Here is a 24,208-nt window from a genome sequence, read left to right on the forward strand (position 1 = left end):
CTCCATACTGTCAGTTAAAGTCTGTGTGCCAGCGACCCACAGAGCGTCAGATTGCAAAGACCGGCACACGTTGTGACCGACATGAAGTCGAATGGCCGTTTCCCAAACACAGAATAAGTCGGCACGTGGCTGGACTTACTGGGCCTGGGCTGAGTAAAGTAGATTACAGCTCAAGGAGGACAGTTTGTGTGAAAGGGCCGAACAAAATACAATACACATCATGTTAATCCAAAACCTTTCGTATTTATTGAATATAAATGAGGAAAAGCTCAAAGACAACTAAGGTTGTGTGTTTTAATTGCCGGAATTAAATAAGAAGCTGATCTCTCTTTTTATACGTGCCATTATTTTAATACCACGAATACATCAGAAGTGAAAAAGTAGACAGCAGCTCTGAACACAAAAGAGTCGGGGCTTCCCATTAAGAGTCAGACAGTGCGTCTTTATAATTAATTAATTTCTTATTTAAAGAAAATGAAGCCCACATGCCTGTGTTGTTGTTAAAAAAAAAAAGAACAAAAGTATAACACAATAGCTGAGATGTAACAATGTGACATACATGGTTTCTGCATGGAGATCCGCATGAAAAAAATATAAGCGTGCCTGTATGTTTTCTTTCCAAAATTGCTTCTTATTGTGGTTGTCTAATTTTTGGTATATTCTATTTGTGCCCCCCTCCCACCCCACCCCACTATGGTGGATGCATAATGAAAAGCTCATTTTTAGCTTATTTTGTGACTCTGTCCTCCATGCTGTAGTCTAATTTTACAACAGCTGTTCCTATTTCAGTTTAAATTAAAAACCTAGCCCCATAATCCCTGGAGTCAATCTATAATTAAGAGGATTTATAGAGAAACCAAGCGCTACATTAATAACAAAATTTAATATCTTTCTTAATAAGCCATGTAAAAGAGGCACTAAGAAATATACCAGTGTACTAATTCATTACTTGGTTTTAGCTGGCATCCTATCTGAAGCAAGTCAGTTATTCCATTAAGAAAAAGGAAGAACTCGCTCTGTTTTAAATACAAGTATAATGAATGACGACGTTAATATAGGCAGAAAAAAATGTGCGCTCCGTCATTAAGAATGGTAGCGTATGTCAAAAAAGTGCGCAAGGTGTCTGGTCAAACAGCGCTTTGAGTCAAGGGATCTTTAATGAGAGCCAGGGCTATTCTTACATTTGGATGCCATTTTCTATGTTTGAAATGTTACGAATGAGCGTTGTGTTCTGAAGGTGGTGTGAACAACAGAGAGTGCGTTCATACCGTACCATCGTCTACCAGGTCAGAATACGCAAAGAAGTCAAGTCAAGTTGGGGAGCATGCACTGGTACAGTGTGTTGCCGCACCCACTACACGTTGAAACAACTCAGGGACCCGGTTGGCGACCTCCCAGGCAGACACGCGGTCCAGTCCCACCCTCTGGAAATGACCCTCTATCTGCCGCAGCCAGGTGGGCGACCCCTTGGCCTGGTCCGACCACTCAGGTCCCCAACAATGAGGATCTTATGAGCCGGATCACCCTCGGGGAAACCGTAGTGTCGTAACTGATGATCCCTCCCAATGCAGGTCATGTGCCTCATTCAGGACTCCATGAGCAACACAAAGTCTAACCAGTGCTACCCAAGGATTTTCTGGAGAGACACACATGAAGGAGTCCAGTCTTCATCTCAGGTCACTGGACAGCAACCATATAGCAAGACTTACAAACCAGAGCACACATTAAGAGCTCAAGATGCTGGTTTCCAAGGATTAATAAAATAACAGTGGGAGGTCGAGCTTTTAGTTACAGGGCCCCTAAACTATGGAGTGGTCTGCCTGCTACTATAAGAGATGCCCCTTCGGTCTCAGCTTTCAAATCCATGACTTCAGTTTAGCACACCCTGACTAGAGCTGCTGATTTACTGTACAGACTGCATCTCTGTTGTCAGTCATTAGCACTAAAACATAAGTAACATGACAGTTAGAATTTGTTACTCACCCTCACCTATTCGGTTTCTTTTCTTGGTACTCAAATGTGGCACTTGGTGCCATGGCCCACCTGCCACGTTGTTTTGCCTGCCTAAGGTAAAGTCATCTCTGATGGAGGATCGCAGGAATCGTGGGGTAGAGGGGTCCTTTCATCGGATTGGCTGGCCCAGAACTGACTCAGCTGTGGAATGGCCAATAGGGGGAGGTGGCTTGATGGCCGAGGTCTGCAGGACTCTAAACAAATCCAAATCTACGGCTTAATTCGGCTCTGTACTTGTAATATTTTTATTTTTATACTGTATTGAGGATTTGTTCTGTTTTGTGTATTGTATTGTATTGTATTGTAATCCTCACCTATTCTGTCTAACCCTCACCTATTCTGTTTCTTTTCTCGTTACCCAAATGTGGCAATTGGTGCCACGGCCCACCTGCCAAGTTGTTTGCCTGCCTATGGTAAAGTCATCCCTGATGGAGGATCACAGGAATCATGGGAAAGAGGGTCCTTTCATCGGAGCAACGTTTCAGCCGTGGCATGGCCAAATGGGGAGGCAGCTAGATGGATGAGGTCTCCAGGACTCTAAAAATATCCAAACCTAATTATTTCATATCATCTACTGTTAAACCGTACTTCTAAAATTTTTGTTATTATGCTGTATTAAGGAATTGTTCTGTTCTGTGTATTGTATTGTATTGACCCCCTTCTTTTGACACCCACTGCACGCCCAACCTACCTGGAAAGGGGTCTCTCTTTGAACTGCCTTTCCTGAGGTTTCTTCTGGGAGTTTTTTCTTGTCTTCTTAGAGAGTCAAGACTGGGGGGTTGTCAAAAGGCAGGGCCTGTTAAAGCCCATTGCGGCACTTCTTGTGTGATTTTGGGCTATACAACAATAAACTGTATTGTATTGTATAAGGTCGAGTTTTTAGTCACATGGCCCTGAAGCTGTGGAATGACTTGCCTGGTAATATAAGAGATACCCCATCAATCTCAAACTTTTAAACCTTGGCTGAAAACTCACTACTTCAATGTAGCATACCCTGAGTAGAGCTGCGGGTGAGCTGTGCACACTGCATTTCTGTTTGTTAGTCATTTGTACAGAAATAATAACACAATATTTTAAACCACTACTAATCTTCCTCTTTTTTGTTTCTCTTCTTGATATCTGAATGTGACACTCGGTGCCAACTGCTCTACTGTGTATGGAAAAAAAAAAGTCATCTGGGATAAAGGAACATTGTAAACACTGGATGCAAAGATCCTCTCATCTGATTGGGCGGCCAGCATCGAGGCTCCGCTATTGAATAACCAGGCGCAGGTAGGTAGCCAGGACTGGAGCCCCTAAAACACAAGGATACCAAAAATACTTTCACAGTTGCCCGTTTGGGCAGGGGGTGTGTGGGGGAAACTGTCAAAACTCCAACTAGATACAATAAAGGGCTTTGAATCCATCCATCAATTATCCAACCCGCTATATCCTAAGTACAGGGTCACGGGAGTCTTCTGGAGCCAATCCCAGCCAACACAGGGCGCCGGGCAGGAAACAAACCCCGGGCAGGGCGCCAGCCCACCGCAGGGGCTTTGAATAATCTTTATAAAATAAAGGAATTATTTTTAAATAAAGGCTCAATATCTATGAACATTAGCTTGCTTTTAAAAACCAAACAACTGGCACAAATTGAGCATTTGTCTTCACCATGGCGCCTGTATTGCTGTAACTGCAATGTGTTTCTGTTAATGCAGTACATGCAGTGTCATTACGAAAGATGTGCTTTGTGGTTTGTAGAATCAAAACACTAAATAAATGTGACTTTGGAATTAACAAATGGAGCAGCTCATTTCATTCGGATGCACCTCGTCACACTATTTACTTGCTACTTATGGGACATCTTATTTGTTTTTCTTTTCTCTTACCTTTCTCTTTCTTGTCTTGTAAAGCACTTTGAGCTACACTGCTTGTATAAAATGTGCGACATAAATAAATGTTGCTGCTGTTGTAGTTGTACTTGCCAGATACCACCAGCCCTGCAGAAGAGGTCATCCACCTGAAGCTTGGTTTGCTGCTGGAGTTTTTGGTGAATCCAGCAGGGGGCGCTTACCCTGTGCTCTGAATGTGGCTCCCAATACCTCAGTGCAGTGACATGGACAGTGTGCTGTAAAAGTGGTGCCGTCCTTTCAGATGAGACATAAAGCGGAGGTCCTGACTCTGTGTGGTCATAAAGAATCTCTGGGCATCCTTCATAAAGGATGCCCAGGGTGTACCCAGATGTCCAGACTAATTTGCTTACCAAAGCCTAGTCACTCTGGACCCCTAATTATCCCCACTGCAGTGATGGAGGTACACTGTGCAGTAAAAATGGCGATGTATTTCAGATGAGACATAAAAACCGAGGTCCTGACTCTCTGTGGTCATACAAGGTCCCTGGGCATCCTTTACAAAGGACCCAGATGTCCAGACTAATTTGCCTGCCACAGCCCAGTCATTCTGGATCCCTAATTATCCTCCATCTCTAATCGAGGTCCTCACTTTCTGTAGTCAGAAAAGATCCCTGGGCATCCTTCATAAATTGTAGGGTGTATCCTGATGTCCTGGCTAAATTGCCCACCATGGCCCCCTAATCCTCCCCTGTCTCCAATTGTCTCTCTCACCACTTCACCACCCATCAGTTCGTGTGTGGTGAGTGCAGTGACACAAAAAAAAAAAAAGGCGGATGCTACACATTAGTGGTAGTTGAAGGGGCTCCCCTCTCGCTGAAGAACTTTGAGTGGCTATATATGAATGTAAACAATTTTTATTGTTATCATCATCATATTTCCTTCCTTAGAGGAGCACAAACCTGCTGGGCTTGCATGAAACCACAAAAACAAATATCACAAAACAGCAAAAACATGACAGACTGCAAATCCCAGAGCTTATAATCAGCGAGGGAGAGGCGCACGGCTTCATCACAGCACAGGCCTCAAAGACAACAGAGTTCAGTGCGTTGGGGGCAGCGAACACGAGATGCGGTCGGACTCATTAAAAGGCCGTTCAGGCAGAGATATCAAAAGCGACAGAGTCGTCCTTCATCCCAAAAGCCGTTCTGCGTGTGTAATTTCTACGGCGAGAAGGTCGCGTTCAACTCGGACCGGATGAAGTGCGCTCTTCAGGAGCGCCGGAACAATCGTTTGCGAGCACAAAGCGCAAGAGTTAGTGGAAGCGAAAGGGGAAGAAAAGCCAGCCGGCACTTGAGGCAAACTACTCCAACGACTTAAGGTCATGTTTGCCTGGGCTGCCGATGCTGGCATATGAGCGATCACTTTTATACCACTTTAAATTAAATGATCGGGCAGCGGTTCAAGAGATAAGTGGAGAGAGAGAGAGAATTCAAATAAGCCTCTGTTTATCTTGTGACTCTTTCAAGAGCCTTGCAGCAGGAGGGCTGCTTCTTGTCGATCTAATTTCACATCGTGTCACATTTGTGGTCACCAATACCCTGGGTCAACAGTTTTATTACAACTCTTCATATAGACGAGGGGCAGAGTAAGCAAGTGCCGTGTGTAGAGCTACATTTAGGTAAACAGCGCAAGAGGATTTCAGGAGACGGAGAGCGGCTGCGCCTCTCTGCCTTCTCCCTCCTTCTCGCACACAGGCTCACGGCCTGCATATGCATATTCTATATGGCACGGCAGGTTAGAATAGGATACTTGGCAGTGGGCGCAATTCATTGTATGCTCTGCCTTCCTGCTGCTTCTCAAATAAATAAATAAAACCTTGGCAGAAGGGTGGTGTATCTGTGTTTAAAGAAGAGCTTGTTGGCAAACACCCTGGTGTACTTGCGTGCAAATGTACACAGCTGATATATGCAGCACACTGCGACGTACGCACCCAGGGCTCATAACCTTAATTTGCCAGGAGCTTGGAAGGAAATTTACCTTCAGAGCACGTTCTTGATTGTTTTCGGCAGTCAGATGTCTCATGTTGTTTGCAGAAGTCTGGCTCCGTTCTTTCACTTGATGAAGCTCCTGTTCCAGGCGTTTGCACTGTGGAAAAAAAAAAAAAAAAGGGAAAGAATCACTTTGAATATATTGGCACAACCTCCTCTTCAGGCAGAGCTCCTATAGCGCTCCAAATGTATGCATGCTTTGCCCGTTGCCTCGTCTCCTCTTTCACTTTGGTCAAAACTTTACCCCCCCCCCGTCACAAACTCCAGTCCGTCCAACATGACATGATAGCAGGGTCTACGAGAACCATAAGAGCAATGGAGGAAGTCATGGCAATAAAAATAATGCAGCAGTTACAAAGGGTTGGAGAGTCCGTCAGGAAGGTGAAGGTGTGTGCGTGTTTAGAGAAGAGGAGCAAACAGATACTGAACAACAGGCCCTAAACAGAACCAAATGTCACTCCGCCGGCAACCACGTAAACTCACCGGCCACTTTATTAGGCACACCTCGCTACTACCAGGCTGGACCCCCCCCTTTGCCTTCAGAACAGCCATAATTCTTGGTGGCAATGCTAGAAACATTCCTCAGGGATTTTGATCCACATTGACGTGACAGCATCACGCAGATTTCTCGGCTGGACATCCATTCCACCACATCCTAAAGATGCTCTGTTGGATTGAGATCTGGTGACTGTGACGGCCATTTGAGTCCAGTGAACTCATCGTCATGTTCAAGAAACCAGTTTGAGATGACTTGAGCTTTGTGACATGGCGCGTTATCCTGCTGGAAGGAGCCATCGGAAGATGGGGACGCTGCGGTCATAAAGGGATGGAGATGGTCGAGTAGGCTGTGGTGTTTAAACAATGCTCAAGTGGTACTAAGGGGCCCAAAGTGTGCCAAGAAAATATCCCCGACACCATTATAACACCAGCACCAGCCTGAACTGTTGATACAAGGCAAGATGGATCCCTGCTTTCATGTTGTTGATGCCAAATTCTGACCTGACCATCCAAAAGATGGCCATTTTTTTCAATCTTCTGTTGTCCAATTTTAGTGAGCCAGTGTGAATTGTGGCCTCAGTTGCCTGTTCTTAGCCGGTGTGGTCTCCTGCTTCAAGGTTTGATGTGTTGTGCGTTCACAGCTGCTCTTCTGCACACCTCGGATGTAACGAGTGGTCATTTGAGTTACTGTTGCCTTTCTATCCACTCAAACCAGGCTGGTCATTCTTCTCTGATGAGGCATTGCCACCCAGAGTACTCCCGGCTCACTGATATTTTCCCCTTTTCGGACCATTCTCAGTAAACCCTAGAGAAGGCTGTGCGTGAAAATCCCAGTAGATCAGCAATTTCTGAAATAGTCAGACCAGCCCGTCTGGTGCCAACAACCATGCCACACGTGTTCAGCCCTCTTTATTCTCCATTTTGATGCTCAGTTTGAACTTCAGCAGGATGCCTTGATGATGTCTACAGGCTCAAATGCACTGAGTTGCTGCCATGTGATTGGCTGATTAGATTTTTGCGTTAACAAGCAGTTGAACAGGTGTACCTAATAAAGTGGTCGGTGAGTGTGTTAGTACCTTTAAAGGCAGGTAAAATCGGAGAAGGGTTTTACCAAAAAAGGCAGCTAAATCAAGCGGATTAAAAACAAAAACCTGCAAAGAAACAAAGCACAGACGCCTCCAGACATCAGTCACTGTCACATACTACTAGATACAAGAATTCATAGGGTACAAGAAAACAATCCACGGACTTGTCTGGCTGCCAAGAGGTTAAACAACAAAGAGAAAGAAACGTGCACGGGATACAGTTTGTAATGGTGGGCGAGAACAATTTTTATTCTCGTGGAGGAATAACTCAACGTGGCCTTCTGGTGACCAATGCTGTACAATGGCAAATGATGTGAAAAACGTCCATGGGGAAGAAAAGAAAAGGTCTCACATAACTCGTGTCGCATGATCCACATGTCCAATATCCATTCGCACGGTCAGAATTTGCAAAATCTGTGCACTTTTCTAAACCGGTATTAACAGTTACTGCCTGGGTAGTCCGCATTAATAGTACACTTGAAAGATGTCATTCCTACAATGCTGTGTGTCTGAACTGAAGACAGGACTCCTGGCCGATGAATGAGTGGGAGAGGCAGATCTTAGGCGTATGGTGTCAAGTATTTCTTTCACTATCATACAACTTTTCCTACAGCCAAGGAAGTAAATTAAGACAAACAATTCCTGCTGGTGTCCCCACTTGTGTTGATTACTTACAAGCTAAGCTGTCCGTTTGTATTAAATCAGCACTGGAGCAAACTGCATGGTTACACCTTCCGAAGGATTATTTGGATGATACTGCACTCTATGCTGCTATCATGACATGGAGAAAAAGGCAGTTAACAAAGTAAGACAGAGAGACCTTTCTAGCCCTTAAATGTTAAAAGTAAATGGGCACATTATTCCTACATCATCAAAAGTAATGTGGAAAACTGGAGAGAAACTCTGACAGGTACGGGTCTGGCAGACCCAAAGCCACAACCGAATCAGAAGACAAGTTTCTGACAGTCAGCCACTTGCGAGATGGGCACCTCAAAGGAGAGTGTCGTTGAGGTAAGCAGGTGTCACTTTCTGCTGTCAAGAGAAGACCTTGAGCCCCAGGTTTGACAGTTCCATTGGCGGTAAGAAAGCCATTGCTAGAACTGGAAAATAACGAAGAGAAGCTCGCCTAGGCTTGAACCCACCGCCAGTCTCAATGTACTCTGAAATTAAAGCAGATAAAATAAACACTGGGTTAGATGGATACTGCACAGCTGTTAAGATGTGTTTGAAGATGATCCCCTGTGATGAGCTCATCGTGAAAGCTGTTGACTCTCATTAAGTGTATCTGTGCCCCGTATTCAGTTCAGCTTTCATTCAACCTGGAATAGTCTCGAAGTCCCAGTCCCAAGGCCTGACGCTGCCACCACCATTCTTCATCGTTGGAATGGCATCACAAGGGTGATGTGCAATAACTGGTAACCTCCGGACATGACACTTAGAAATATGAGTCTCTGGCCAGATGGACCTAAGACTGAACTGCTTGTCTTCAGTTCTAACAGTCTGAGAGTCCTGTAGGTGCCGTTTTGCAAACTTGAAGGCATGCGCTCTCAGGTGTCTTTACTGCGGAGAGGTTTCTGTCTGGCCACAATGCCATAAAGCCCACATCGGTGAAGAGTAGCAGTGATGGTTGTCCTTCTGGTAATTTCACACAACTCCAAACAAGTTCTCTGGAGCTCAGCACAGAGTAACCAGTGAGTTCTCGGTCACCTTTCTGACCAAGGAACTTTCTCTTCTGATTGCGGAGTTTGACTGGGCAGACAGCTCTAGGATGAGTTGTCAATAATTCCAGACTTTGTCCATTTAGGAATTAGAATACCGTAATAAATCAGGAATTGATTTTACAGTATAATTTCCGGTATTTTATAATGTCAGTCATACAAGTCAAATGCAGAAAATTCACGCTATTGGTCCAAGAGATTATGAAATGCTAACACCCACCTGAGAGAGTAACTTTTTATCTATGTATTGTGCCTATGTGACCACACGGTAACACCCGAACTATTCCAAAGTGACGTTTGCACTGATTTGTGTTTTTTGTATCTCACACCCTCGTACACCTTTATCGTAAGAGCAACCCTTATCTACAATGGAGCGTTCAATCAGAAGAAAATATGAAGCTGGTTTTAAATTAAAAGTCGTTGAAGTGGCGAAAGAAATTAGTAACTGAGCTGCTGCAACAAAATTCGATGTGTCTGAAAAACTGATGCGAGATTGGAGGAGGCAAGAAGATGTTACAAAAAAAAATGTGTCGTATTTTTGAATGGGCGTACAAGTTGGAGTCTGATTTTATGATCAATTTTTACGTCGGGTCTGATTTTATGATCAATTTTTCAGGTTTCAAGACCCGACTTATACGTGAGTATGTATGGTAGATTAAATTTGATAAAATCTATGAATGTCCAAGGGGGAAATTCAAAATTGTGGAGGCCATCTTGCTCTTGCAGATTTTTTTTTTTTTGTAGCCTTCCCCAAATCTCCTCCTCGACACGATCCTGTCTCTAAGCTTTTTCCGTTGACCTCAAGGATGAGTTTTGGCTCAACTGTGGGATTTCCTACAGACAGGTGGGCGCCTTTCCTAATCACGTCCAACCAACTGAACAGACCACTGGCGGACTCCAAACAAGCCGTTAAAAACATCTCGATGGTAGGGCGGGATGCAGTAGAGTCAAATTTTAAGTGTCACGGGTGTGACTGAAATGTATGCAAATCCCCTTAAATGAAAGTCTGCCGTGTGCACTTTAATCTCGTCTGAAGTCTTTGATTTGTAAATTTAAACTGTGGAGCAGACTAAGGCACAATGTGTTTTTGTGACAAACACTATGGAGGGCACTGTATATTTGCTCAATAACTAGTACTATAGAAGCTCCTTTACCTTTCTTTATTTCTTTGAATTTCACGCTTTGCATATCATTTTGATTACGTGACTGATACAAAACGGGCAATAAGCAGGGAGGGCGTCAGTGTGCATGCTGGTATAATGCCACTTTAATGAGCCATGGATGAATTTTAACAATATAACACAATGGTTTCCATGGACATGACATGCATGAACAAAGGTGTTATGATATGGATGTTTAGACGCTTCTAGCAATACATGACCTTACATGGCCTTAACAATAAAATCATAAAACGCAATAACAGCATTCAGTCTAACAAAACTTGACTCACAGAAAACCTGCAACGTCCACAGTGAGTGCTCATCACTGAACAGCCACCTCGGCGTATTTGGGACAAAAAGAAAATCTGACTGATGCAGTCAGCCCTGACAGAGGCTCCAAATAAACATAACGTTCAAACACTCAATGTGGATGGCACCCCCCACTCTCGACTTCTTCTTCTTTACCACTTCTATGAGGGGTCAATGTATCTGATCCACCTTCTGCATACAGCACGGTCCTGCACCGCCCTTCCCTTCAGATCTTCTTTTACTGTATCCCATGGCTTCTCTTCTTCTGGACTTCCACTCCCATCATTCTTTTGCCCGCATCTGCCTTATCTCTCCTCATCACATGTCCATACCACTTCAGCCTATTTTCCTGTCCCTTCTTAGCTACCTCTCCCACTTTAATTGTACCTTTCATTGTCTCATTGTCACATGTGCACAAGGGAGGCAGCTAAAAGACCTAAATGAGAGTAATCCCATGCCAGACCAGGTGATGGCGGAGCGTGCTGAACTTCTTTCTCATTCTCCTTCAGATCTTTAACGGGAAATTCTGCCTGGCCCTGACGATGTCACTTCTGGTTCCCGCCCAGTTGATGACATCAGTTTCGGGCCCTTTGATGATGTCACTTCCGGGGGTAAAACCCATCAACAAAGAGCCTTCCAGTTCCCGCCCTTTTGATGACGTCATGTCCGGGTCTAAGCCAATGGAAGAGGACCCTTCTATTTCTGCTGTTGATGACTAAAGCCGCCATATTCTACTAAACTCATCAGTTCTGTCTTGGACTCTGATCTGTTTATGTCAGTGCTATCAATTTACCCATTTTTGCAGCCAGGGGACATCATACTGGGTGGCTGCCCCAAACCTTTTTTTTTTTTTCTCTTGTCTCTGGTTTTTGTGACACTCCACACATCTATCTGTGGTGTAGCGGGTCCGCGGTTCTGAATGAATGGTGGTTTTTAAATAATCGATTTGGCCGGGTCAGTCTCCGCGGGCGCGATCGTGCAGCTGCAGGGAGTTGATGAGGTAAACTGGGGAGAGTTGCACCTGCATGTGACTGGTGTGATCTTTCTCAGTCGCTTCATTGGCTTCCTGTGCTGCGTGATTGAGCCGCTGCGCCCATGGAGCCGTATTAAGTACGGGCCAATGCAGGGGGAGGAAAAAAAAAGAGGAAAGAGGACAAAAAAAAGAAAACGGGAGCGTCACACACGTGCGCTTGGGAATCAACTAACTCCACGCCAGGGCAGCGGGGTGCACTCTTTTCTCACCGCAGACCAAACATGAGAAATCCTTCCTGTCCCGGCCCGAGGACGTCACTTCCTGTGAACCAACTATAAAAACCCCTCATCCTCAATACTTAAACAGTTTTGGACTCTAACCTGTACACATTGTACTCTACTTTAAAGCCTTTTTCAGCCAGGGAAACTATACGGGTGGCTGCCCCAAACCTTTGTTTGTATCCCGCTGAATGGTCTTGTCCCCAACAGCCCCCGTGCTCTCCTCAGACATCCAATCAGGGCTGCTGCTCTGGGGACCCCCTGGGAGCTGAAGTTCTCGGGTCATGTAGGACAGAGAGCAAGGAAATACCAGAGGTGTCACAACCTCCAAACCACTAGAGGGCACACAGTCTTAGAAGAGAGCATGTTATACGATATGCTGCCCCTCAGAGAGTGCAGACCACTGGGTTGCTGACTTAGACATCTGGCCCTTTAACACCAGTAGAAGACTTGTGAGTATGGATACAGGGACACCATGAGGGACTAAAAGAAACGAAAGGCCTGGTAATCGCTGGATCAAAGAGAAGGCAAACTCTGACCTCGGAAGTGGTTGGACACCAAGAGATGAAGAGTGTGGTGTGAAGAGTCAGCTGGTGGGATGAAGACACACCACAGTATGGAGAAAGTGCAAACAAATGCGATGTGACAAAGGGAGTGTTGTTATGACGTATTATAGTGTGTGATGGGCGGCCATGGCCACCACCTGCCCAGGACACCAACAGAGTGGATGGACCAGGGGAGAGGCCATCGGTGAGACAATACCTCCCATGGGACACTAGATGGCAGCCCTCCTGGGCGGCTGTGGCACCACGGTTTCCCACAGGGCATGTCGGGAGCTGGAGTTTGGCGAAGCCCTGTTGGGTTCTGTGGGGGCCGCCTTTGGAGCTCGAGCACACCTGGGAGTGAGTGCAGGTAATACCGACGAGCCACTTAGAACACTCCCAGGACCTGAATAAGAGGAGCCACCTCACTCCATTGAATGTCTGGAGTCGGGAGGAAGAAGACAAAGCCTGAGGAGGAGTGGAGGCGGATGGACTGGCGGAAATGAAGGGACTGAAGCGTGTGTTGCGGTGTATTGTGCACGCTTTAGTGTAAATAAACCGGGTGTCCTGTATGTGTGTGTCCGGGTTAGGGTGGCTTCACAAGTGCCACTGGATATACGGTACAGTCACGTGCAGACTTACGGCCAAGTAGACTTGAAGTTGCCGGACTGAAGGACTGACTGCTGCGATATGAATGAAAGATTTCTGAGTTTGAATTTTTTTTTAATAAATTTGCAAATCTTTCAGGAAGTTACGATTTCACTTTGTCATTATGGGCAACTCAGTGCAGGCTGACGGGCAGAAATGGCACATTCATCCCATAAAAGTGAAATCTGCCAGGCAGTAACGTGTGCAGAGAGTGAAAGGGTCAGAATATTTTCGGAATCCACTGTGTGCCAAGTTGTGGTTTTGTGTGTCTATTTATTTGTACTTTTACTTGGCCCTTTTTAATTCATTCATCTCCTCTTTAGTGCGTTTCTGAATCGGGGGGCTACCATGATGGCTCCCACCTATCACAGTTCTTTTTTGTTGTTTTTTTTTTTTACTGATAATGCTGGGATGCCAACAGTCCTTGCATCGTCTGATTTGATGATGGGGCACTGCCAGCCATTTTCCTTTTTTCTAATAGCACCTTTACAGACTTTACACAAAGCTTTTAAAAAGCCTACAAGTACAGCCGGTTGCTACAAAAGTCACCTAAACGTCAAGCGCAATCCTTCAGGCCATTCTCTTCAGATACAATATTTTCACAGGTCAAGACAAACACGATCAGTAGCATCCAGAAAGTTCCCCTAGAAGTGCATACGTATGGCGCACACGTTGTCGGCCGCCTAATAGCCCGTCTGCAATGCGATGGCCCCATTATTATCCTAAGCTGGAATGCAAACCGTCTCCTTTACTAACAAAGAGGCTGCCCTTAAACGTCAGGCAAACATCACGCCGGCAAAGGACGTTGCACAAGTCCTTCCTCTGCAGACAAGAATAACAGCGGCCCTTTCCAGACCAAACACTAAACCCTCTTTGGTGTCAATGTGAGTTATGGATTTTGAGGCAGCAGATGTTTGGAAGCGCAGTAGAAAAAGGCGACCAAGAAGCTGCTCAACCCGTGAAGACGCGGCTTCCAAATTCCAAACGCATTGCACGCCTAGCTATACAGTGGAGTCAAATGCCCCAGCTAGTGAGACGTATTCGTTTGGCTGGCCTCGCATGGGCACTTCAGCATGCCTCGCTGCTCCTTCTCTACGCCAGAGAGAGGGCCGTCATCCGTCTTCAGAGCGGTCGTGCTGGTTGTCAGCCATTTGTCATTTTTTTGTTAATATCCTACAGCAGGGGTGTGAAACTCTAATCCTGGGGGGGCCGCAGTGGCTGCAGATTTTCATTCTGACCCTTTTCCTTACCACTGCTAATTAATTTCTTTTCCTTTCATTTTAATAACTCTGTTTTTAAGGATTTAGTCCTCTGAATTGATTCGTTTCTTTATTAAATGGCCACCAAACAGAAGCGAGATGAGAAACATGCCAACAGATGACCAGCTAAACTGGGGCATCAAACTCCAACCAATTTCACTCCAACCAGTTCCTTAACAAGAAGCCGATTCTTGCTGTTAATTAAACCCGTTATTTAATTCTGTGGCCTGTTGGTGCTCTCATTCTGCCACAGCAGACAATTCTAAACTGTTAATTTTTCTGTTTTTTCTAAAACCACCGGTCAAAATGTTTTGGTGAGCTGAGCAGACCAAACTTATTGAGACCACCAACTTTTCTTTATGTTCAGATAATGTGGTTAGCTGGTCACGTGGCGGCTTGTTTTGTGTCTCACTATAGTTTGGCTACTAATTAAAGAAAAAGAAAGAACTAAGCAGGGGAGTCAAGTTAATTAAAATTAGTGCCAAAGAAGTTAATTAGATGCAAAAACAGGTCACTAATGAAGAAGATGGTTAGAATGAAAACCTGCAGCCACTGCGGCCCTCCAGGCCCAGAGTTGGACATCCGTGGGTTAGCTGGTCACGTGGCACCTCGCTTTGTGTTTCATTATTGCTCGGCTGCTAATTAAGGAAAAAGAAACGACTTGGGTGGAATCAAGTTAATTAAAATTAGGGCAAAATAAATTAATTAGCAGCAAAAACTGGTCACTGATGAAGAAGATGGTTAGAACGAAAACCTGCAGCCACTGCAGCCAACCAGAGTTGGACATCCGTGGGTTAGCTGGTCACGTGGTGCCTCGCTTTGTGTTTCATTATTGCTCGGCTGCTAATAAAAGAAAAAGAAACAAATAATAATTGCGTAGGAGTCAAGTTAATTAAAATTAGGGCAAAAGAAGTTAATTAGCAGCAAAAACTGGTCACTGATGAAGAAGATAGTTAGAATGAAAACCTGCAGCCGCTGCGGCCCTCCGGGACTGGAGATCGACACCCCAGATCTATGGTGTGGTATAGTGGTTAAGGCTTTGGGCTTCAAGCCCTGAGGTTGTGGGTTCAAATCTACCACTACTGACACCACTGTGATCCTGAGCGAGTCACCTGGGCTCCAACTGGAAAACCAAAACTAATGGAACCAATTGGGTCATAAATGTCGTAAGTCGCCTTGGATAAGGGCATCAGCCAATTAAGTAAATGTAAATGTACAGTGTGTCCCAAGTCCTAAGGTGAGTGATATTTCGTGAGATGAGGGGTTGGTTAGGTGCATGGATGTCTCTCTCTTTCTCTTTGTCTGCAGAACTAAAGAAAAAAATCATAATTCACCTAACAACATGGCCACGATCTCACACCACGTAACACCCGTGATGTCACTTCCAGCCATCTCCGACAACATCACTTCCGGCTCCGCCACAATGATGTCACTTCTGGCCATTCTCGATGACATCACTTCTGTTATGTCACTTCCTTCCACCATGTTTTTTTTTTTCCATCGCTATATAAACGCCATGAAAATGACTGCATGTGTTGATCGTGATCTTTTTTTTATTGATTTATTTTGACCGTATTTTCATCTTTGTCCGTCAGACTGTATATGGGGACATTCCCCAACTCTTTTTGAATATTTTCTTGTGGCTTATTTCACCACAAGTGGCGTGCAAAAGTGTGGGCTCCCTTGTTTAAGATGTCTGTGACTGTGAACAGTGAAGCGAGCAGAAGGTGAACTGATCACCAACAGGCCTAAAGTTCAAGGTGACGCGTCTCTTTTCAGAATTTTACGCCAGGTTAGTGTATTGGTTTTGTTTTGTACAGTTGTACAGTGAAAAAAGGAAAAGAGCAGCATGCAGACGTTTGCAGACCCCAAGATAGTGGAGGTCTAAGATAACTTTTCCCAAGGTGGTCTCAGTAGGGCTTTGGTTTCTTCACAGTCATCATTAGGACACCCCAGGTGATGTACATGTCAAAGCTGTATAAATTAACGGACCCCCTCAAACTTTGCCCCTACAATCAGCAGCCATGGGCTCCTCCACGCAGCTCCCTATCACTCTGTAAAAATCAAAGAATTGGGGCTCACAAAGCAGGAGAAGGCGACAAGAAGACAGCAAAGTGTTTCCAAGTCAATGTTTCCTCAGTTCATAACGTTATTAAGAAATGGCAGTTAACAACAATGGTGGAGGTCAAGATGAAGTCTGGAAGACCAAGAGAGCTGCTCGTTGGATTGTTAGAAAGGCAAATCAAACCCCACGACGGCAAAAGACCTTCAGGAAGATTTAGCGGAGTCTGGAGTGGGGGGTCCACTGTTCTACTGTGCAGCAACTCCTGAACCAATAGGACCACCGACAACTCCTGTGTCCTCGTCACAAAATTCAGCAAATCAGCATCTAAACAAATCCTGACACATTTTGGAAACAAGTCATGTGGACTGATGAAGTCAAAGTAGAACTTGTTTGATCATAATGTGCAAAGGTGGGTTTGTAGAAAAAGAAAAAGGGGGCTGAATTCTCAGAAGAGGAAAGAACACGTCTCTGACTATTAAACAACATGGCGGTGGGCCGGTCAAGCTTTGGGCTTGTGTTGCAGTTAACGGCTCAGGGAACAGGTCACTGGTAGAGAGAAGAATGGATCTGAATAAATACCAGAAAATTCTGGAAGCAAACCTCACAAAAGTTGAAGTTAAAAAGAGGAAGAGTCCTACGACAAGACAATGACCTGAAACTCACCTCCAAATCTACTGTACAATGGAATACCCCAAGAGGCACAAGCTGGCGGGTTTGCCGTGGCCCTAAAAGCCCCCCCGACCTAAATATCATTGAAAATCTGTGGGGACAGCTATAGTATTAGGGTGTTGCACCGTGTTAGCCATTATGAATGTAGTGAGGAGTCAAGCAAAATGACCCCTTTGATTGGCTAACTAAAAAGATTACAATATGCAGGCTTTCGAGACAACTCAGGCCCCTTCTTCAGGTAAAACGTAATCATTAGGATCAATTAATCAATAACATAATGCCTGAAGAAGGGGCCTGAGTTGCATCAAATGCGTGCATACCGTTATATTAGTAAATACAAAATCCATTAACAGACAAAACAAAGAAATATCCTTGTCAGCAATTTCATGTCATCACTGCTCTTATGGATCCTTCATTCTTGCTAGTTTGATAAAGGGATATCCGGCTGGGGAGCACGGTGGCGCAGTGGGTAGTGCCGCTGCCTCGCAGTTAGGAGGCCCTTAAGGGTTTGCTTCCCAGGTCCTCCCTGCGTGGAGTTTGCATGTTCTCCCTGTGTCTGCGTGGGTTTCCTCCCACAGTCCATAACCATGCAGGTCAGGTGCATTGGCGAACCTAAATTGTCCCTAGTGTGTGCTTGGTATGTGAGGGTGTGTGCTCTGTGGTGGGATTTGTTCCCTGCCTTGCGCCATGTGTTGGCTGGGATTGGCTCCAGCATACCCCCGTGACTCTGTAGTTAGGATATAGCGGGTTGGATAATGGATGGATGGATATCCAGCTGCTAAAGGCAATTTAATACAAATCTTCAGCCAACTGCCCTTTGGCATTCATTTTGAAGTCAAAGACACTTTAAGATCGTCTATATGGTTACATATCAGGCAAATCTGTGACTCAACTGACCCCGATGACTAGTGTAGCCCTTATATTGCGTGTTGGCACTGCACGTACTGCAAGTTCGTCAAATCAAATTAAATGCAAAAGATGTTTTGTGATAATAAATTACTTACGGAGAGCAGTACTAGGGTGTTGTACCGTGTTAGCCATTCAAGCAAAATCACCCCTTTCATTGGCTAACTAAAAAGATTAGAATATGCAGGCTTTCGGAGCAACTCGGGCCCCTTCTTCAGGTGAGATGGAATACAGAAACTGGAGTTCCCGGTGTTTATACAGACACTAGGACAGATACGGCATTGGAAAACCTTTACGTGAAACATCTTAAATGTAGAAATTGAATAGAACTCTCCAGGCTAAGATTCATTTAGCAAGAGAGGAGAACAACTTATGGTCAAGATCTGTGGATAAGATCACAAAAGAGCAGTGCGGGCAAGGCGGCCTGAGAATCTCACAGAATTAGAAGCCTTTTGTAAAGACGAATGGGCGATAAGACCCCAGGTAAGAACTGAAAGACTCTTAGGCAGCCATAAAGAGCGTTTATAAGCGGGGAGACTTGCAACAAAAGGGGGTCTTACTAAGTACTGACCACGTCGGGTGCCCCAAACTTTCGCTTCAGGCCCTTTTCAGTTTTTGCTTTGTATTTTGTAGGCAGAGTGGTGGCTCCGAGGTTAGGGATCTGCACTGGCAATCAGAAGGTTGCTGGTTCGAATCCCATAAATGCCAAAAGGGACTCTACTCTGTTGGGCCCTTGAGCGAGACCCTTAATCTACAATTGCTGAGCGCTTTGAGTAGTGAGAAAAGCTCTATATAAATGCAAAGAATTATTACCTGGTGAGAAGTCCAGCAAAATGACCGCTTTTATTGGCTAAATAAAAAGATTATAGTATGCAAGCTTTTGAGGCAAGTCAGGCGCGATGTAATTGATTAATTGAGCATGAAGGGGCCTGAATTGCCTTACGTATTGTAATCTTTATGGTTAGCCAATAAAAGGGGTCATTTTGGTTGACGTCTCACTACGTTCATAATGGCTAACACGGTACAACACCTTAGTACTATTTTGTACCTGTGAATGATGGAAATAAAAATGTAATCCTGCTCAAAATATTAAACAAATGTGTCATCTTTAACTTTAGGCCTTTCTGGTGATCACTGTGTCGTCTGCTTGCTTAACTATTCACAGTAATAGACATTTTAAGAAAGGGGGCCAAAACTTTTGCATCATAAATACAGCATCAGTTTGAGTAAACATATTAATAATATACAAGAACAAGAACACGGTCACAGGCGTCATGCGTATTTTCAGATTCACAATGGCCGATGAGGGCGTTTAACTCGTATTTTCTGCACTTGAATGACGTCGGAGTGTTTTGACAAATGACAAGTCCAGAAGGTTACTTCCACAGGTAAATATGATTTTTTTAAGGAACAGGTTTCTGCCTTAACCGGGTTATTCACCTTAATCCAGTTTTGTGTGTGTGTGCAGGCCAAGGCACTCGATGTCTTTCAGAGTGAGACTCACTGAAATGATCTTTGTCAACGTCAAGACCCCTCACAATATGGCAGCTGTAACCCCAGTATCGCCACTGATCTGTGCCAGCCCACACTTGGAGGGCTTATCCTTTCTAAACACTAGTGTTACTGGTCAGGCACTGCCATACTGGACTTGGGTTCAGCTGGCAAACCTCCAAAAAGACAAACAAGAGCCCATTTCTTGAAAGAATCTTAATTTTACATACAGTGCATAATAAAATATTCACGCCCTTTTTAACATTTTATTGTTACACAACATGGATTTAATTTGCCTTTTCTGATACTGATCAATAAAAAAAGACAATCTGATGTCAAAGTGAAAACTGATCTCTACAAAGAGGCCTAAATTAATAACAAACAGAAAACACAAAATAGATGATCGCCCTTCATGTCAGCAGATGTCTTACTAAGTCCTGACCGGTCAGGTTCTTATCATTTTTTTTGTATTGTGTTCCTGTGAATGATGGAAATAAATACGTAACCTGGCTTAAATTATTAAAAGAAATGTGTCGTCTTTGACTTGATGCCTTTTGGTGGTCAGTTCATCTTCTGCTCGCTTAACTATTCACAGTCTCCTTCTTCTTCTTTCGTCTGCTCCCGTTAGGGGTTGCCACAGCGGATCATCTTCTTCCATCTCTTTCTGACCTCGTCATCTTGCTCTGTCACACCCATCACCTGCATGTCCTCTCTCACCACAACCATAAACCTCTTAGGCATTCCTCTTCTCCTCTTACCCAGCAGCTCTATCTTTAGCACCCTTCCCTCATTATACCCCTCATCTCTCCTCTGCACATCTCTTCTCCTCTTACCCAGCAGCTCTATCCTTAGTACCCTTCTCTCATTATACCCCTCATCTCTCCTCTGCACATGTCCACACCAACGCCATCTCACTTCTCTAACTTTGTCTCCTAACCGTCAAACCTGAGCTGACCCTCTAATGTCCTCATGTCTAATCCTGTCCATCCTCTTCACACCCAATGCAAATCTTAACATAGTCGGATCCCAATGCAATTTGGCAGCACACCGGAGCAGAGAACATTTGGCAACGTACATCCATTGAACTCCGCAACCAGCTAAAGTTGGTTCCCAGTACAATTTGCCAGCACGCAGGAGCTGATCAGTCCGTGCCGTACATTCGTCGTTCAGCTCATGACCACTGGTGCCACTTGCAGCCTCACTGTCCCTTGGACCACTAGACTAGCCTGCTGGCATCAGCGATGGACTCTGTGTGCAGCCAGTTCACGCGCAGTTGGCTCGGTGATTTACTGGATTTGATCAATGCCGTCAGTTGCACTTTGTATGTATTGCTGCAGTCGTTTTTTTTTTTATAGTTTTTACAGTTCATTGGCAGTGGGTGAGATGATCAGTGTTGCAGTAACTGTGATGCTCTTTGCATGAAAAAAATAATTTGTGTTCTGTTCAAATTTCACTCTCTCTTTGTGAATTGTGATGTTTCCTTAAAAAATGCAGCAAGAAAGTATTTGGCGTCCAGGAGGTGCATTAACCCCCAAGTATGTGGCAGTTTAAGGGTTAGCATCTTGAACTCTGCCACCTCCAGCTTTGTCTCTTGTGCCACCGTCTGCATCTCACATAACACAGCTGGTCTTCACTACCGTCCTGTAGACCTTACTGTTGTCCACATGTTGATCTGGCAAACTTTCACACCGGATGCCCTTCCTGACGTCACCCTCCTCCCCAATTATCCAGGCTTGGAAGCGGCATGAACAAACATACTGGTTTTTGCATCCCCTCTGTGGCTGTAACAGACATTTTAAGCAAGGGGGGCCCACACTTCTGCACGCCACTGGATCATCTGCAAATACAATTCAAATTTAGGTGAGGAGCCAATGAAGCTCCTTCAGAGAGGTCGAGAGGAAGAAAGGTGGCTGCACGTACAAAATAACGTGACGCAATTAAAAAGTAAGTGGCAGGACATCATGAAGGCGCACTCCACCTCGGGGGGCCTCCTGCTGCAGACGCAGAACTTTACCCTCTCACTTACACGCTGCCAACGCTTTTTTTGAATGAAGCTGCTCATTTACAGAATACAAACATCCAACGGGACTATTGTGCAATATGAACCACTTCGGTTTAACAGCCCACGGGTTCCTCTGACAATGTGATGTTTACCCTTACACTTGTGCCAAGAACAAAAATAAAAACAACATGAAAGTGCCAGAAAGTTGGGAGAAAATACTGGAAACCGTTTGTAAAATGTAATTTTCTTCCATACAATGGACCCTGCATAGTTTTGGTCGCAGGCAGAGATCTTTACTGCCTTGGGCCAGAAAACACACACGAGGTTAACGGGCTGAGGTTTCAACGGGAATGTGGCTTTGTGTTGTCCTCTGTGAGGTGTCGCGAGTGTTCCTCCTGAAGTTCTAGAAGATGAGCTGAAATGGTCACCCAGTCGGGGGGGCTCACCAAAGTCTCTACCCCATTAGATGGGTGAGGAAAGCACGGAGGTCTTCACCCACAGTGTATTCAGAAGGTACTCGAACCCCTGCACACTTAATATGGTGTTGTATGTTGGCATGCAAAAGTATTCAGGCCCCTTGAAATTCATCTTAATTTTCTGCATGACAAAATACGGATTTCTAACTCTTATGCGGCAACAAAAATAAACTGCTCAAAAAAATTAGAGGACCCGAATTTGAGTATCGCATCAAGTCAACGACACTTGTGGGCTGTTGATCTGCTCATTGAAGTAGCAGAGGGGCTTGTTCATCAGTTTCAGTGGCTTTGGTGCACTAGAGGGGGGGCAACAATGAGAAGACCCCCAAAACAGGAATGTTTCACAGGTGGAGGAAGACCACTGACATTTTTCCCTGCTCAACTGTTTTGTCACTCGTTTTGCATTTGGCTACGGTCAGCGTCACTACTGGTAGCATGAGGCCATACCTGGACCCTACAGAGCTGACACAGGTAGTCCAACTTCACCAGGATGGCAGGCACATCAATACGTGGCATTGCCAGAAGGTTTGCTGTGTCTCACAGCAGGAGATTCCAGGAGACAGACAGACAGTTACTTGAGGAGAGCTGGACAGGGCCCCTCGTAGAAGGTCCTTAACCCATTAACAGGACTGACTGGTATCTGCTCCTTTGGCCAAGGAGGAACAGGATGAGCACTGGCAGAGCCTACAAAATGACCTCCAGCAGGCAGGCAGGCCACTGGTGTGAATGTCTCTGACCAAACAATCAGAAACAGACTTCATGAGGGTGGCACGAGGGCCCGACGTCCTCTAGTGGGCACCGTGCAGCTCAATTGGCATTTGCCATAGAATAGCAGAATTGGCAGGTCCACCACTGATGCCCTGTGCTTTTCACAGATGAGAGCAGGTTCACGCTGAGCACATGTGACAGACGTGAAAGGGTCTGGAGAAGCGGTGGAGAACGTTATGCTGCCTGTGACATCGTTCAGCATGACCGGTTTGGTGGGGGGTCAGTGATGGCATATCTGGGGAGGCATATCCATGGAGGGACGCACAGACCGCTACAGGCTAGACAACAGTGGGCACCTTGACTGCCATTAGGTATCCGGATGAAATCCTTGGGCCCACTGTCAGATCCTACGCTGGTTCCTCCTGGTGTACGACAATGCCCGGCCTCATGTGGCGAGAGGATGAAGGACTTGATACCATTGACTGGCTCCACCACAGCTTACTCATCTGACCTCAATCCAACAGAACACCTCTGGGTGGGACATTATGTTTCAGTCTATCTGACACCTCAGACTGTCCAGGAGCTCAGTGATGCTCTGGTCCAGATCTGGGAGGAGATCCCCCAGGACACCATCCGTCGTCTCATTAGGATGTTGTCAGGCATTGGGGAGGTCATACAAACTACTGAGTATGATTTGGAGTTGCTGCAATGACATTTCTGGCCAAATGGACTCGCCTGCCACTGCATCATTTTTCCCTTTGATTTTCGGTGGGGTCTTGGAGTTCAGCCCTCTGCCGGTTGATCATTTTCATTCCCATCAAACAATGTGACTGCCATCCTTTCGTTTCTAACACATTACCAGTCCATATCAGTAGAGATAGCCAGCGGGATTTTTTCCCCATTGAGATGTGATATGTTTTCAAAGTGTTCCTTTCATTTTTTTTGAGCAGTTTATATAAATGACTTAGACAGGAATATAAGTAACAAGCTGGTTAAATCTGCAGATGACACCAAGATAGGTGGATTGGCAGATAATCGAGAATCCATTGAGTAATCACAGAGGGACTTAGACAGCAGACAGGCTTGGGCAGATTTGTGGACGATGAAATTTAATGTCAGTAAATGTAAAGAATTACAAACAGGAAGTAAAAATGTTAGGGTTAGGGTTATTTTTTTGAGCATTTTATTAAAAATGTTTCTGTAAATATATAATAACTGAAGAAGAAAAACTCCAAGGTGAGTGTTTGCATTAAGACCCCCCTGTTTGCTGCAATGCCAGCCTTCATTGTTTTGGGTATGTCAAGTATGTCCCACTTTAGCACATTCTTCTTGTTAGAATTTCTAGAGACGCTCTTCAGCTGGTGAGTCTGCACAGCATTTTACAAAGAGTGCCACAGATTCTCAATCGGGTTTAAGATCAGTGGCTTTGACTTGGCCATTCCTGAACATTCACCTTTCTGTTTCTGAGCCATTCCAGTGTGGCTTTGGCCTTCAGCTTAGGGTTATTGTCATGTTGAAAGATGAATGT

At 45.0% G+C, this 24,208-nt stretch overlaps 1 protein-coding gene across 2 annotated transcripts in view; it reads right to left on the bottom strand.

Moving 5' to 3' along the window:
- Positions 1 to 24,208, bottom strand: part of mipol1 (mirror-image polydactyly 1) — a 300,186-nt gene that overhangs the window by 91,621 nt on the left and 184,357 nt on the right. For both annotated transcript variants that reach the window (XM_039741608.1, XM_039741609.1), the window contains one exon: positions 5,883 to 5,990. In XM_039741608.1, the coding sequence (XP_039597542.1) occupies positions 5,883 to 5,990 (108 nt within the window). The remainder of the gene's footprint in view (positions 1 to 5,882; positions 5,991 to 24,208) is intronic.

The sequence above is a fragment of the Polypterus senegalus genome, chromosome 18 (genome assembly GCF_016835505.1).
Source record: "Polypterus senegalus isolate Bchr_013 chromosome 18, ASM1683550v1, whole genome shotgun sequence".
NCBI lineage: Eukaryota > Metazoa > Chordata > Cladistia > Polypteriformes > Polypteridae > Polypterus > Polypterus senegalus.